At 30.7% G+C, this 14391-nt stretch overlaps 1 protein-coding gene across 5 annotated transcripts in view; it reads left to right on the top strand.

Moving 5' to 3' along the window:
* Window positions 1-12601, top strand: part of LOC130898316 (protein yippee-like 2) — a 236201-nt gene extending 223600 nt beyond the window's left edge. For all 5 annotated transcript variants that reach the window (XM_057807527.1, XM_057807525.1, XM_057807528.1 and 2 more), the window contains one exon: window positions 5360-12601. In XM_057807527.1, coding sequence (XP_057663510.1) covers window positions 5360-5449 — 90 coding nt within the window. In that variant the 3' untranslated portion in view covers window positions 5450-12601. The remainder of the gene's footprint in view (window positions 1-5359) is intronic.
* The last annotated feature ends 1790 nt before the right edge of the window (window positions 12602-14391 follow it).

The following is a 14391-nucleotide window of genomic DNA, read 5'->3' as shown; positions in this document are numbered from 1 at the left end:
AAGGATATAAAACTGGGAAACTATGGTAAAAAATGAAAATTTTTATCGGAATACCTGTGACATATTGGCTCGCCTTCAATTCATATTCTTGGACCAGTTTATTGGTATATTATGTGATATCTTGTAGTTGCAGTTTTGAGATTGTTATGAACAAAAGAAAACACATCATATTCTTAAAAATTCTTATTTAAAACAAAAAACATGGAATCGAGAATAATTGTTCTTGGTTTATTGATGTAGACTTGCCTTTAAACCTCATAAAAAGAAATCAGCAAGAGATAGGTCTGGGCTGTGGAATATTTTGTGTGCTCGAGATCAATTTGTTTGGGAGCATTTTTTCAACCATATGTCGCTAGATGTATGACGACAGGTTGAGCCATTTTGTTGCATCAATTTTCAATATTTGTAATCCCAAAATGATGTAACTATGAAAAAGTTTTCGTATCATATTCGCATAATTTGCAGAATTAATAGTCACTGAATTGCCGCGTGCATTTTTAAAAAAGTACCTGCTATTTACACCTGTTAAGATATTACTGCCCAAACCGTCCCTTTTGGAGAATGTGTAGGTCTTTGGTGTTTTAATTTAGGGTTTTTCCGAAATTTTGTTTATAAATATACCTATTTAAGTAAAAGTGGGCATCGTCGTAAACGAAAAGGTTATCAAAGTTTCCAAAATGCTAGTACATCGTATTGACGAAGATTTTTCTTGAAATTTGATTATTTTGGTTTCAAGTCTTGCACTAACGAATCGCTGAAAGCCGCTTGACATGATACAAGACAACTGGAAAAAAATTACATGTAATGCATACAATGCAATATTGCATGTCGCTTGGCATAATGCACGTCTCTTGCCATTGCATCGTGGTTACCACTAATCAAAATTCCTTAAGTGAAATTAAACAATTTCCTTGCCTCAAATTTTATTTAATATTTTGTGGGCTGTTTATAAATTAAAATAACAAAGCTAGGTAAAGTAAACAAGAAAAAAGGGATCAGTACATAACAGTCAATAATTATATCTGCTGCTACCTCTCTATTGGAACCTGACGGACAGAAAAGAGCGCCCAGGCGATATTTGAAAAACTGTTAATAAAAATAAAACATAGTTTAACTAAAAAATCCTTGGCGAGTGACGTAATCTCAACAGATCAGAAACTCATTCCAATTGTAAAATGTACGTAATAAAAATGGCACCGAACCGATAATTTTGCAAGTTCAAAATCTTGCATCAAAATTCAGCTGAACTTCATCTGCGCATGCTTTTGATCTAAAAACATTACGACTTGCATTGCATTGCACGTTGTCTTGCATCATGTCAAGCGGCCTCCAAGCATCTGAACGCTTGCGTGTAGGCAAATATGGATTGTCTCGTTTAGTTGTGCAACGGTCTCCTCGCTTCTCATGCTTTGTGGCCGCTCTGTTTACTGTATCAATACTGGTGGCACTTGCCATGATTTAATTGAATTGGAACTTGAGAACTGATTAATATTATATAAGTGGTAATACCATCGAAATAGACGGTTACTAATGACTTAATAATCATTGAGAATCGAGGAACCGCGCGAGAGCAGCCTCGAATAGGGCTTTACACGAGTTGAGAGTCTTGGTCTCGTCAATTCCAAAAAAACGTAAGTCTCATTCAATTTCTGGTCTCGTATCGTTACCAGTTATCTCCTCTCATAATTCTGAATAATGATTATAAATGACATACTCTTATGTAAGAAAAGTTTACTGTATATCTTTAATAAACAGCGGTATATAGTTGGGACAAATTACCCGGAGGCTAGAGTCTATTAGTCGGACAGTTTAGTTATCAAAATTACCTGTAAGATACAAATTATTGTTTGGAATAAACATAAATATTTCGAAAAACTTATCATTATATTCTTCACATCTTGATATAATCGTGCTAAGCGATGTTTCATATGTAATCTGGTATTTGTTGATTTATAAACAAAACACAAATTGTAAATTGTACAAAATTGTTTGAAAAATTTTGATAACTAATGTTAAACTTCCCATCTGTATAAATTGTTTCCAACTAAGATGGAAAATGAACCTAACCTAACCTAGCCTTTTTCACTCATCATATTCATCACTTCCAATATTAAAAAATATATCCAATGTTTCCTAAAATTGCGGTTATTATCATATTTAATGGCCGCAAATGCATGTACCTGTTTCTCGATATCTATAACCCTCTTGTCCGGAGAGTTTGGCCTAAATATAATATCAATTTCAAATTACCTCCTTCTATACGACACCAGTAGTGAATGAGGTATAAAATTTCGAGCAAAAAAATCCCTTGATAGTATTCACGTTTCTTAATCACTAGTTTAGTATGTACATATCTCAACTGAGAATAACCCATCATATTTTTTTAAAATCATTCAAATTTAAAATGTAAAAATTTTAAAGGATAAATGATACTAGATATGTCACTATGAAACAAGTTAAAGTAAAAATTTGAAGAAAAAAACAATCGGCTGTTGGGTTTTATAATATTACACTAAAATATTTCATAGATGGTCACCAGATTTCCTATTTTGTGAAATATATTAATTTCTATATGGACCTTTTCTAATAAAAATTTAACGAGACTTTTGGGCTGTCCTGTAGGTGCCCTATTGCCCATAATATTCTCCAAAACGTCACATCTCGTCTCAGAAAAGCGAAAAAAAGATGAAACGAGAAAAATCTCGTTCCCGTGTAAAGTTCTAGCCCCCACTCCTCACATAGCGCGGTCCCTACGCTCTATAGGTTATAAATAAAGAAAAATTTATGACCCACTCGGTATATGATATTCTTCCGTTTTTCTGGAAATACCGATCAATTACATTTTAGCCTCCAATAGCCAATATATTTTTTTAATTATCGCGTTAATTAACGTTTCTTAGTAATCTTTTCAGTTATTGAAGTAAGAGTGATGAAGCTATACCTGATACAGCAGGTATAGCTTCTTAACAAATATTATCATAGTGGAGATTGAAAGCTTACAAAATCCTCTTAAAATACATTTTAGCTTGCACTTTATTTCTAAAATGTAAACACTAATTATTATCATTTCTTATACCCTAAAAATGCAAAATCAACAGGTCGTCCACAAATCGTATTCTGTATTAAATAGTTAGTAGTGCCGATAAAATGACACAAGTGATGTAAAATTCAAAAAAATAACAAATTATTCAAAGAATAATACATTTTAAATAGTTAAAGAACTTGATAATATTGTTATAATCATGATTTAAGATTTCTTCATAAATTCATTGCCACAACTGAGTTGATGCCTGGCCGTCCACGCAAATAACAGGTGTCCGGTGGCAAAATTATGATTTAAAATCTATATAACAAAATAAACTAGAGAATATTTGTATTTTTAGTTTTAATTAATATAAGGTAGACAAATGCGGGTTTTATTTTTTAAAAATTACATCGTTCAAATGTTGGCCATTACGTCGGACACATTCTTGGAACCTGGCTTCGGTATTTCTTGACACTCGCTGGAGAAGTGCCGCCGAGATGCCATTGACTTCACGAACGATATTTTCTTTCAGTTCAGAGCTTGTCGCCGGGTTTGTTTCGTACACTTTAGAGATACCCCCAAAGAAAAGGTGTAAGATCTGGGGACCTGGGTGGCCTAGGGATATCACCGAAACGACTTATCAATTTGCTAGGGAAGAAATCACGAACCAGCGCCATAATCTTGCTAAAACCATGTCTGTGAAGTGAAGGCACTGTCTACGGAAATTGCTTGCCCTTGACAATTTTTAAAAAAATAGGGTCCAATTATTCCCCTGCTGAACAACTCACACCAAACCGTCACTTTGGTACTGTGAAGTGGCTGTTGATGTTTTAAGCAGGGTTTTGTCTTTTGGATGATCAATAACGACAATTTTGCTTGTTTACCCTTCCATTCAAATAACAATGGGCTTTATTACTCCAAAAGATAGTGTCTTACAGAAATGCTTACGCATATTGTGATCCTTAGGCTTAAGCGCTTGCACAATTTGAATTGTAAATGAATGAAATTTAAGCTTCTTATATATTATTTCGTATACATAGTTTTTGGAAATTCCAATCCTAATTCTGCCACCGGACACTCGTCATAAGCCTTCCTCGCGGCTCTGTTGGTGACCGCGGTATTCACGACATTACTTTACATTTTTCTAGTTAAAAGAAAACTATCCATCAAAAATGGATTTTTGAAAAAGCAGTGGATTCCTTAATCTTCATTGCATAGTGTTTATAGAACGTATTTTTTTTTGATAAATCAAGTAGTTTTCAAGTTACAACGAGGTAGTTAGCGTTAAAATGAGTTTTCCAGAGGAGCATTTATTTGTTAATGAACTCCATATAAAAAAATTGCGCCGTTTGAGATTAAAATTAAAAATAAAATATTTCTAATAAAAATATTGGAATAAGATATTGCCAGTTTAGTATTGTTCATTGAATAATTCACCATTCACATTGCTGAGGACTTAATAAATATATATATAGAACAATAGCTAACAGGACTTCTAATAATGTAATAAATGGTTGTCAGATTATATGCGATGCTGATATGAAAATTAAAGCATATATCTTTTACCTCTTTGTCATCATCTTACACAAATGATACGCTTTCAAAAAATTCAAAAATCATTTTAACAATAGCTTTTGTTGTTTCAATTTCATAGTCCTTATTTCCACCCTCTGTTTTCTCTTTTGTCTCTAGACATTGCTTTCTTTGCTTTTGCTTTACAGTACTTCTATAAAACCTTCAACTGGTCTTTTGTTTTGTTCACTGTTGGCCTCGGTATTAAAATCAGTATGGATTTCATTCCAAGCACTTTTCTTTCCTTCCTATTATTTTCGTGTTTTTTTGATTCAATAACACCAACATAACGTTTCATCACTTTAAGAAATAATGCCTTGTCACCCTCTGAGATGTATTATCCTTTCTTTCTCTTGTCCTTAGAAGCCTATTACAATTTAGGGAATATCACAAAAAACTCACTTTCCACCACACTAAAATGATACAATTACACGGTTTTGATGTTATGAAGGCTAATTGAGACTAAAGCTAAAATATTATTCAAAGATACTAAAGTAGTTTCAACTAAAAAAATATTCCCTAAATGAGCTCTCTAAACAAATCTCCAGTAGTATAATACTCTTTTAGTTGCAACTAATTTAGTATATTTACTGATTTGGTACTCGTCGCCTTTGGAGTTATTAGAATTTATTATTGCGAATAAACATGTTCCTATCACAGCACGGGAACAAGTTTTCTACTTTTCTCCCTAACCTACAAACTTACCTAATTTTAATTAAACATTCTATTTAATCAGAATTTAATAATATATATTTATTTCAGGAACATGCCTTCGAATCCAGCCAAAAATACAAGGAAGGCAAATTCATTATTGAACTAGCTCATATGATCAAAGAGAACGGTTGGGACTGACAAAACTGAAAACCCTCAAAAGTGACTTATTAAAAATGTTCCTTGAAGTCATTAAGGACATAGAGACAATGTCTTATAGACTCAAATTGAACAATAATTTCTGTTTTTTGGACTGGACCTAAGAGATAAGTGTATGACTTTTAATATATGATAGTTTAAAAATTTGAATCGAAACCAACAGTTGTGTGACCTAATTTTCTTATTATTAGAAAACGTGGTGAGAAGTATAAGCATTGGATGTTGTGAAAATTATTGACTGTTGTATGCTTAATAGTAAGGCACTGTACTAGGTAACAGGAAGATTCGAATAATGATTTATCAATTAAGCTATACCGTGTTCATATATCAAATAATCAAGAAAGGTATAAAAATGTATTATTACTCTGTATAGATCAAGTATTTTGTATTTGTCATACATTGATAAGTAGAAGAAAATTCTCTTTTTCACATTGCATTGTTTTCAAATTTAGTAACCCGACAAATAGAACTGTTTCAAGTCTAATGTTAATATTATAATTTCTAGCTCCACCACAAAAGTGAAATATTTTGTTTGTTTCCTACTTCAATTCAATTTTTATTAATTATTTAAAAATTGAGAGCAATTGTACTGGAATGAATACCTTTCTTTATTTTGGTATCATCTAAACGGATTGAAGATGTATTTTACTATGATAATTCGATATTAAATGACTTCTCAAGAACAGAATAATGCATTTAAAAGTCAGCTTATTGAATGAATATTCATTATAACTATTTTAATTGATAAATCTGAAATATCTATAAATCATTTTCACTCCGAATTATCTTAAGTAATATTCAAGAATTTTCCTGTAACTCACTTTTCTCTTCACCTCCTATCCACTTTAGGGAACAATGTGCAATCGTCATTATCGTAGAACTTGAAGCTCTTTACAAAGCATTCTGTGTTAGCAATGGAAACTGTATCTGTGGTAAAGAATCTGAGATAAAAAATGTATAAAAAATGTACGGATCTGTAAATGGAACAATCTGTTTTCCGTAAGGATTTGACAGTTGTAAATAGAAATTAGTTCGGCAAAACATATTTTTAGTAAGAATCTATAAATTTTCAAACTTATTTTCTCATTGCATTGTATGTTGTAGATTATAATGCCGATAACAGTATTTCATTTCGAATAATATTTAAGAAAAAATATAATGAACCGTTTTTATGTCCATTAATAGCCCTATAAGTGGTAATGTTTTTTAAGAACAATCTTGAGAAACAACACTGTTCAGATTTCAGAATTTTACATATTCTCACTTTAAATTAAAAAGAACATTAAACTTAACTTTATCAGAGAAATATTATATTAAAATTAAGTTTTTTGGAAATGTCCAGGCACAAATCAGCATACTTTATTTTCGAAGTGAACTAAGAACAAAATTAAAGAATTCACTTTGGAATTTATATCTTTTAATAAAAGGCAATATAATTATTTTGAAATATATTTTTCAAATGTTGAACAAGTGATTGATATAAATTCTATCCTCATTGTCTACTTTTGAAATTTTAACAGGATAAAGATCGTGGAAATAAGCGCACAACTTGAGATTCTTGTACGCGGTGTGGCAATTAAGTTTATCATTAAACATAAGCAAATAAAGTTTTAATCAAAACTTTATGATAGACCTTCATATTAGTTTAATTTCATATCTACACAATAATTTCAATGATGTGCCTACCATTAAAAATATCCTTGATTAATCCTTAACTCACTTAGAACCACGGTTACGGCTTTTTGACTTCCTCTACAACGCCATGATAAATTTCTTTGAGGCAAGACTTCATCTTGAACAATAAAACTAATTAAAGGGAAATATACACTTTTACCGTAAAATATGTACATTTTCCGTTTTGTTAAATGTATACTCTTACCCATATGTTTTAAAAAAAGTTGGAATACAAATAAATTATAAATGTTGTTCCAGTAAAAAAATATTTATTTAATAAATAAACATAATACAAAAGTCTTTAATAACGAAAATTATTTTATTAAAAAATGTAAATGCCAAACAAAACATACTTTTCTTTGCATATTACATAATATTTTGTAGGTTATGATCCCAATATTCCTAAATACAATTTTCTTCCTAGTTCTTCAGGACCAATACGATGGTAATCAAACAAATAATAATAATAACATACTTTTCTTTTTATAACAGTTAAATTTTAGAAAACTATAAAGGAACATATAAAAATTTCATAATGAACAAAGTTATAAAAGTTTTATTCATTTGAGCAAGAATTGCTATTGTGGCACTTGGAATTACATAATATTCCAGCATTTTTACAACTGCATTTTTTTGAGGATCATGTTCCTTTACAGATACATCTTTTAAAAACATCCACCAGTAAGGGTCTGCATTCTTATAATTTCTCTTACCGATTTCTCAAAATCTTGAGGAACATCTTCGAATGATATAAACTTTTGGTCGGAAATAGCAAATTCATGCCTAAAATAAGATTGTTTAAAAAAAAATTATCTCCTCTCTTGTCAAAAACAACGCAAATCAAATTTTTTGGATCACTATCAACATCCGGAATGGAAACTCTAACATTGTCATCAATCACAGCAGCAGGAACTTTTGTATGCTCACATTTACCAAAACGACATGGTCACTGTGAATTCAATGTACATTTCCCTTATTTGAAATTGTAAATGTTATTTGAATACACATTACCCAATCGAGAAGGCAAATGTGCACATTTACCGTAACATAAAACGCGTGCCGTTGGCAACATCAGGATGATGACATAGAAGATTTCAGTCACTGTTAGCTGACAGAAATAATGCTGTGAATATTCAATGTATTCATTTGAAACTTTGACATCTTCGCTTTTTTTATATTCTTCACTCATGTTTCCCTTTACGCATCTCCAAGTCCTATTCAAACATCAGGTCTCATCTCCAGTAATTACATGTTCTCACTAAATTTGCTCCGAAAACGGTACTACAAATCCTTGTAAATCGTTTATTGCATTTGGTTTTGTTTATGTAGGAGAACTGTTGGCATCATCTTTACGCAAATCTTTTGCATGTTTAAATCTTCTTGTAACATCTTATGTACAGTTTCTACAATACAATCAGGCAACGCCTGATTGATTAGGCATCGGTTAGACGTGATCTGCTTTCGCAAACGATCATGTCGATACGAATAGTAACGGAAGCTCCTTCATGTGCATCATATTCTACATAATCTCTAAAATAGCATTTTTACAAAAATTCCATAAGCTACAAACTAAACGAGCTATCAACTAAAGGCTTGATGTATAACTAAAAGAGAAGGCTCTTTTGCTATGAAGATGTGAATGAACTGACACAGTGTCGCCACTTCCCGAATTATACTTAACTGTGACCAGAACATAATTGACACCTTTCGTAATTATAAAAATAACTTTGACATTATTCTATCATTACTATAAATAAACCTTCTTCCTTCAGTGGGATTCGCATTCAAACTTTCTTTAGTTTCCAATGCACTAGCGCTCCAGTAATTTGTTGATTTTTCCGATTAAATAATGTCTTCAATATTGTATGCAACTTAAAAGTATATTTATAGCAATTACTGGTGTCTTCAGCTACATATATTAATTTAGTATTGCAATTATTTACATAAAAAATTTTAAAACATTATGTATTTCTTAATTTTATGAAATGGCAATTTTTGACAATCTACAAGAATACTTAAATTTTCGCTCTGTATAAAGTCTTAAGTATCTTGTGTAGGTGATACGAAAAGTTTATTGTACATGTGCGTAAAGTGGATATTCTATACGAGTGTGACAAAAGGATATACCACGAGCCGAACTAGTTGCGCAATAAACTACTATTGCTATAGAATTTAAACAAATAATTCAATATTGCCGAATTTCTTTCTATTAAAAATCCACAGATTGTTCTATAAGTGCTACAGCACAAGTCAAATTAGACTTTCTGGCGTCGACAAATCGTTTAATGTCGTTCGTCTATCAAAAAAAAAAAAAATAAAGAACTGACAGTGTGTATATTGTCACATATTTATTTTTACTGAATGTATCATTGGTTTTCGAGTTAAAAGGTTCAATGATGCGATATGACTCGACCAACACCTTTAGGGTTATTTTTTTGTGGATATGATCTCATCAAATTCTTGACCGTATATTTGGTCTAAAAGTCGATATCAGAGTACACAACTAAATTTGATTGATTGCTTCAACAGCTGGCATAAAATATTGTTACTTATCTTATTTTTATTATATGGTTTGCTAATATTATACCAATGGGATCAGATTTGATACGTAGTAGTGTATAGGGAATGTACAATTTGTTTGCAATGAATAGTTGTGTCATAATTTGTTGTCACTAATTAGAGTTATCTTGATGTTAAGTTAAAGGTTGAAATAGATATTCAAAAATTAGGCTACAGTTGTTCCTGGTTTTCAAAAACGTTTTAATTTACCATAAAAATTATTTTATATACATAATTAACAAAAAGGTCATTTTTGTTACTGATTTAAAAATATTTTACTTAGTTTTTGTATCTAGATCTAGATGTTGCTGAATATTTATCTTCTAATAAATTCACAGAATAACCCCAATGTTGATTTAACATCATTTGTCTATAAGAAAAAAGTAAGAATTAAGAATTTCATTGATGCATATACAGTAAAAGCTCTTTATTCGCGGGGTATATGTTCCAAAATATGCAGCGAGTACAGAAACCGTGAATACGAAATGGTAATTTGTATGGGATTATGGGGGGATACGTACCTAGACAAAATAAATAAATAAATACATAAAAAACAAATATATAAAAAATCAATTTTATCTAAGTTTTTGAACATTTTGTTGAATTATCTTTAGGCTTAGGCAACGGTTTGAAGAATTTTGTAATTTTCTCTTTCTTGGTAGTTTTTAAAAGCTCCTTCAATTCAGACTTATACGGAGCAGTCGCATTAGCAATTTGCCTCTTAAAAATAAAGCTTCGTTCCATAGACGGATCAATGTTCATAAAGAAATCGCAAAGCTCATTTGCAATTCTTAATCCTTCACTAAGATTTTTCAAATTAAATGTCACGTTTCCAGTGCTTGTTGAAGCTTCTTCTTCAATGGGCTGTGAAATTAACATTTTCTCCATGTTGGTTTCAGTCAAATCTTCTTCTTCCGATTCAAGCAATTCCTGAATGTCATTTGATTCTATCTGCTCGAACCCATCTCGTCCTATTCCATTCGCGATTTCGGCTATGTTTGCAGTCATAGTTTGAACTTGCACAGATTCTTCATCATTTTCCGCAGTCAGAGCAGGCCACAGTTTTTTCCAGCATGACTTCAATGTGTGTGGCTTCAGTTCTTCCAATGATTCTTTTATGATAACTATGTCAAATTTCTTCCAGCATTCCATAACATTCATATCAGGATTACATTCCATATTATCCAATATGATTCAGATGTAATAGAGCTTAAAGGCCTGTATTATTCAAAGCAGCAAAGTGACTTTTACCATAGAACGGAACAGCAACATTTAAAATATGTATATGTACTTCATCATTGAATAATAAGGTTGCTTTCAATCTGTTTATTTACATTCTAAAAAACACCGATTGCAGCGAAGGCGGCTTATGTCAAAGTCGTCTGCAATATCTTTTAACAACATACTTTAGGCAAAGTTTTTATAAGATCTATTTTACTTTTTTTATTAGTCCATGTGACGGCATTTACAATGGATATTGGGTTGGATACCTATTGGAATCCTTTTATTATTATGTACGTACTTATGAGATCCGCGAATAAAGAAATTTTTAGCCGCGAATATAGGAATTGGGTTACATTTTTTTACACCACGAATAGTGAAAACGCGAATGAAGGAAGCGCGAATAAGGAACTTTTACTGTATTTAAAACCGCTAAACACTCAATACTTTGCACAAGAAATAGTATCAAATTAGTAACGTTTTTAACAATTATCTTCTTCATTCATATTTTCCAACTTTACAAATAAAAAAGTGTTATGATATATTCAATAATTGTACAAAAAAATTATTTAAAGTCAATATTCTGAAAAATCTTAACGCATCTTTTTTTCCCTTCTTACATATAATCACACTTTAGTCTTATTGATTCTAGTTTGAAATCCACTACTATTTTTTCAGGGAAACATTTTACTTGAAAAAAGATTTTAACACTATTACTGGAAGTATTTTTCAACTCTGAAAACAGATACTTTTTTCAACACAATTGAATGTAATTCTTAAAACGATAAAACTGAAAGTGTTTTAATCGAGCTCAGCTACTAGCAGTTTTCTTTGGTCTTTTCATACAATTTCCTATTACTTAGTATCAAAAAATAAAAATGGATATATTTGTTATTTTTAACCAAATATTATGGCACACACTTCAGCACTTAGATAATATTTGAATGTAAATAATGATTCTCATCTAAATATTAAAGTGGTCAACAGAATGAACGCGAACATGACGCGCTCTAGACTAAATATCAAAAATAGTTCAACTTGTTGAGGACTATGATAACGCACACAATAATTGCGCTTGTACGCATTTTTGACGTCTAAGTTTACCAACTTTTTACGCGCTGATCGTCAAAAACATAACCTCACTTTTCTAGATACCCCGAAAAATGAGTTCTCGGAGTAAAAGGCAAATAGAATTTATACGTGCTCATGAGTGTTTATATAACAAACAGCCGGCTGGGTAGAAGAAAAGTACAATTTGGCAGAACATATAAAAGCATTTGCCCATTTAAAATTCCATGCCAAACAGGTGTTTAACTTCCTGATCTTATCGACAACGAGGTCACTGTTTAAATTTCTTTATATAAGTACACTAATATTGATAGTTTATTAAGGTTATGTTTACGAGCGAACTAGCGTCACGTTCGTTTTCATTCTGTGCTCCACTTAAATGGATCAGTTGACGAAACTCTGTACTCTGATATCAATAAAAGCTTACATTTTTACCATATGATTGAAAAATAATCCTTATAATAGGCAATCATTTAAAATATTTGAAAGTATGGTAAATTTGTATTTATTTGTATATTATGAATTTTATGTTGACTTTAATTTTTTATTTAGTTTAATTTTCTTATCAGTTTTATGATGAGATTTTTTTTTGATAATAAATAATTAAATTGCTATTGTGTATTTTCTATTATTGATGTTAGGAAAAAGTATTGGTCATAATAGTAACTATTATTAATATGTGGGCTTAAAAATGAATTTCGCAATTGAATTATCGAATCAATTTAATACAATACTGTTGAAAAAAAGTCACAAACTTTGTGTAGATGCTCAATTTAGTTATATCTAGATATGCCTATACTGTTTAAAGTTGTACGCCAATAATAATTGATAATTATATAAAAGTAGGAAAATAATTTCTAATTCAATTGCGAAGTTGTCCGTACATGTATCCTGAAAATCAAAATATAGAACTATTATCTGAAATATAGTTAATTGTATTTACTGCTTTTGGAAATATTGTCTAAAAATCAGCTGATAAAACACAATTGTAGCAATGTTTGTAAGCTGATTTTTTCAATTTATACCTTTGCGCAATAGTCCAAATCATACGAGATAATCACTTTTACCTATTTTGTGTTCAATACATTCATATAAATCGGCGGACAACAGTTAAATATAATCTCATTTTCCGGTTCACTTCATTTCGATAACACAATACTAACACGCAATTTTTTATGAAACACGTATAAAGTGCCGAATATTTTTTCAATTTTTCCTAGTAGATTACTATCTTCAAAAACTTGTACTAGTCATTTGGGTCAGAAATACTGCTAAGAAGAAAACAACAGTAATTACAATCAGCCTCTTCTTAAAATCAAACAGGACTGGAAACAAACTTGAAGTTTATCAAAAAGAAAATTATTACTGATTTTAAGAATATGAAAAATTACAGCTTTAGTCTTATTATTCTACTCAATGGTCACTTCATAGAAAGAGCATAATTGTGTATTTATAATAACGATCCAATTTCTTATAATAAGTCACAGTTTGAGATAAATAATTTCTGATAGTCTCGTAAAAATTATTCATTGAGTTTTGGATATATAGAGAGTGTGAACTTAATATAATTTAAATATTTTACTAATAATTTTATTATTTATATTTCTGTTATACAGAGAGAGTTTTATGTATGGAACGCCTTAATTATCTCGGTAAAGGCTTGTACGATTCTTATAATTTTTTGTGTACAAGGGTCTTGTAATGCGGCCGGTATTATGGTGGTATCTACATTATTGTCAGATCTTTCCTTTTTCCGTAAAAATAATGAACTTTGTTATTTCAAAAGGATCACCCTATATATTTTGTATTTTTAGAAACCCTTAAAAAATACTGATTATTTTTCCTGTAATATACTCTATACCTAAATGTTATGAAATCGGAGTTATAGCTACATTTACAGTATCTCCACTAAAGTTACGATAAATATTGTACAGTTAGATAGCTACGATTGAATAAACTCGTTTAATTTGATTATTCTTTGATAATTTATATGCTAATACAAATCTTCTAACAAGGTCTATTGTCATTAAGTTAGTCAAAAGTTTAACGAAACCGGTGCAGTAAAATATTTATCCAAATCAAGGCGCAGAAAACCTTCAACAACTGAAGACAAATCTCAAATTTTTGTATCATGTTAGAAGCAGATCCACATTTGTGAAGTAGAAAAATTATGAATTTAAGAAAACATACAGTAAAGGCGATTACAGCAGATGCTCAAAATGTTGTCCATTTACTTTAATACAAGCCTTGTGAGTTTAAAAACTTTGCAATACATTTTATGGTAATCCTATCTTTTGATTCCTGAATATTGGCACGTTTTGTTTTATAAACGATGTTTTTTAAGTGATCCCACAGAAAATAGTTTAAAGGATTCATGTCGGATGATCGCTTGGGTCATTCGA

This window comes from Diorhabda carinulata, chromosome 9 (genome assembly GCF_026250575.1).
Source record: "Diorhabda carinulata isolate Delta chromosome 9, icDioCari1.1, whole genome shotgun sequence".
Lineage (NCBI taxonomy): Eukaryota > Metazoa > Arthropoda > Insecta > Coleoptera > Chrysomelidae > Diorhabda > Diorhabda carinulata.
Note: the sequence above shows the minus strand (reverse complement) of the source record. Positions and strands in the feature narration are given on the sequence as shown.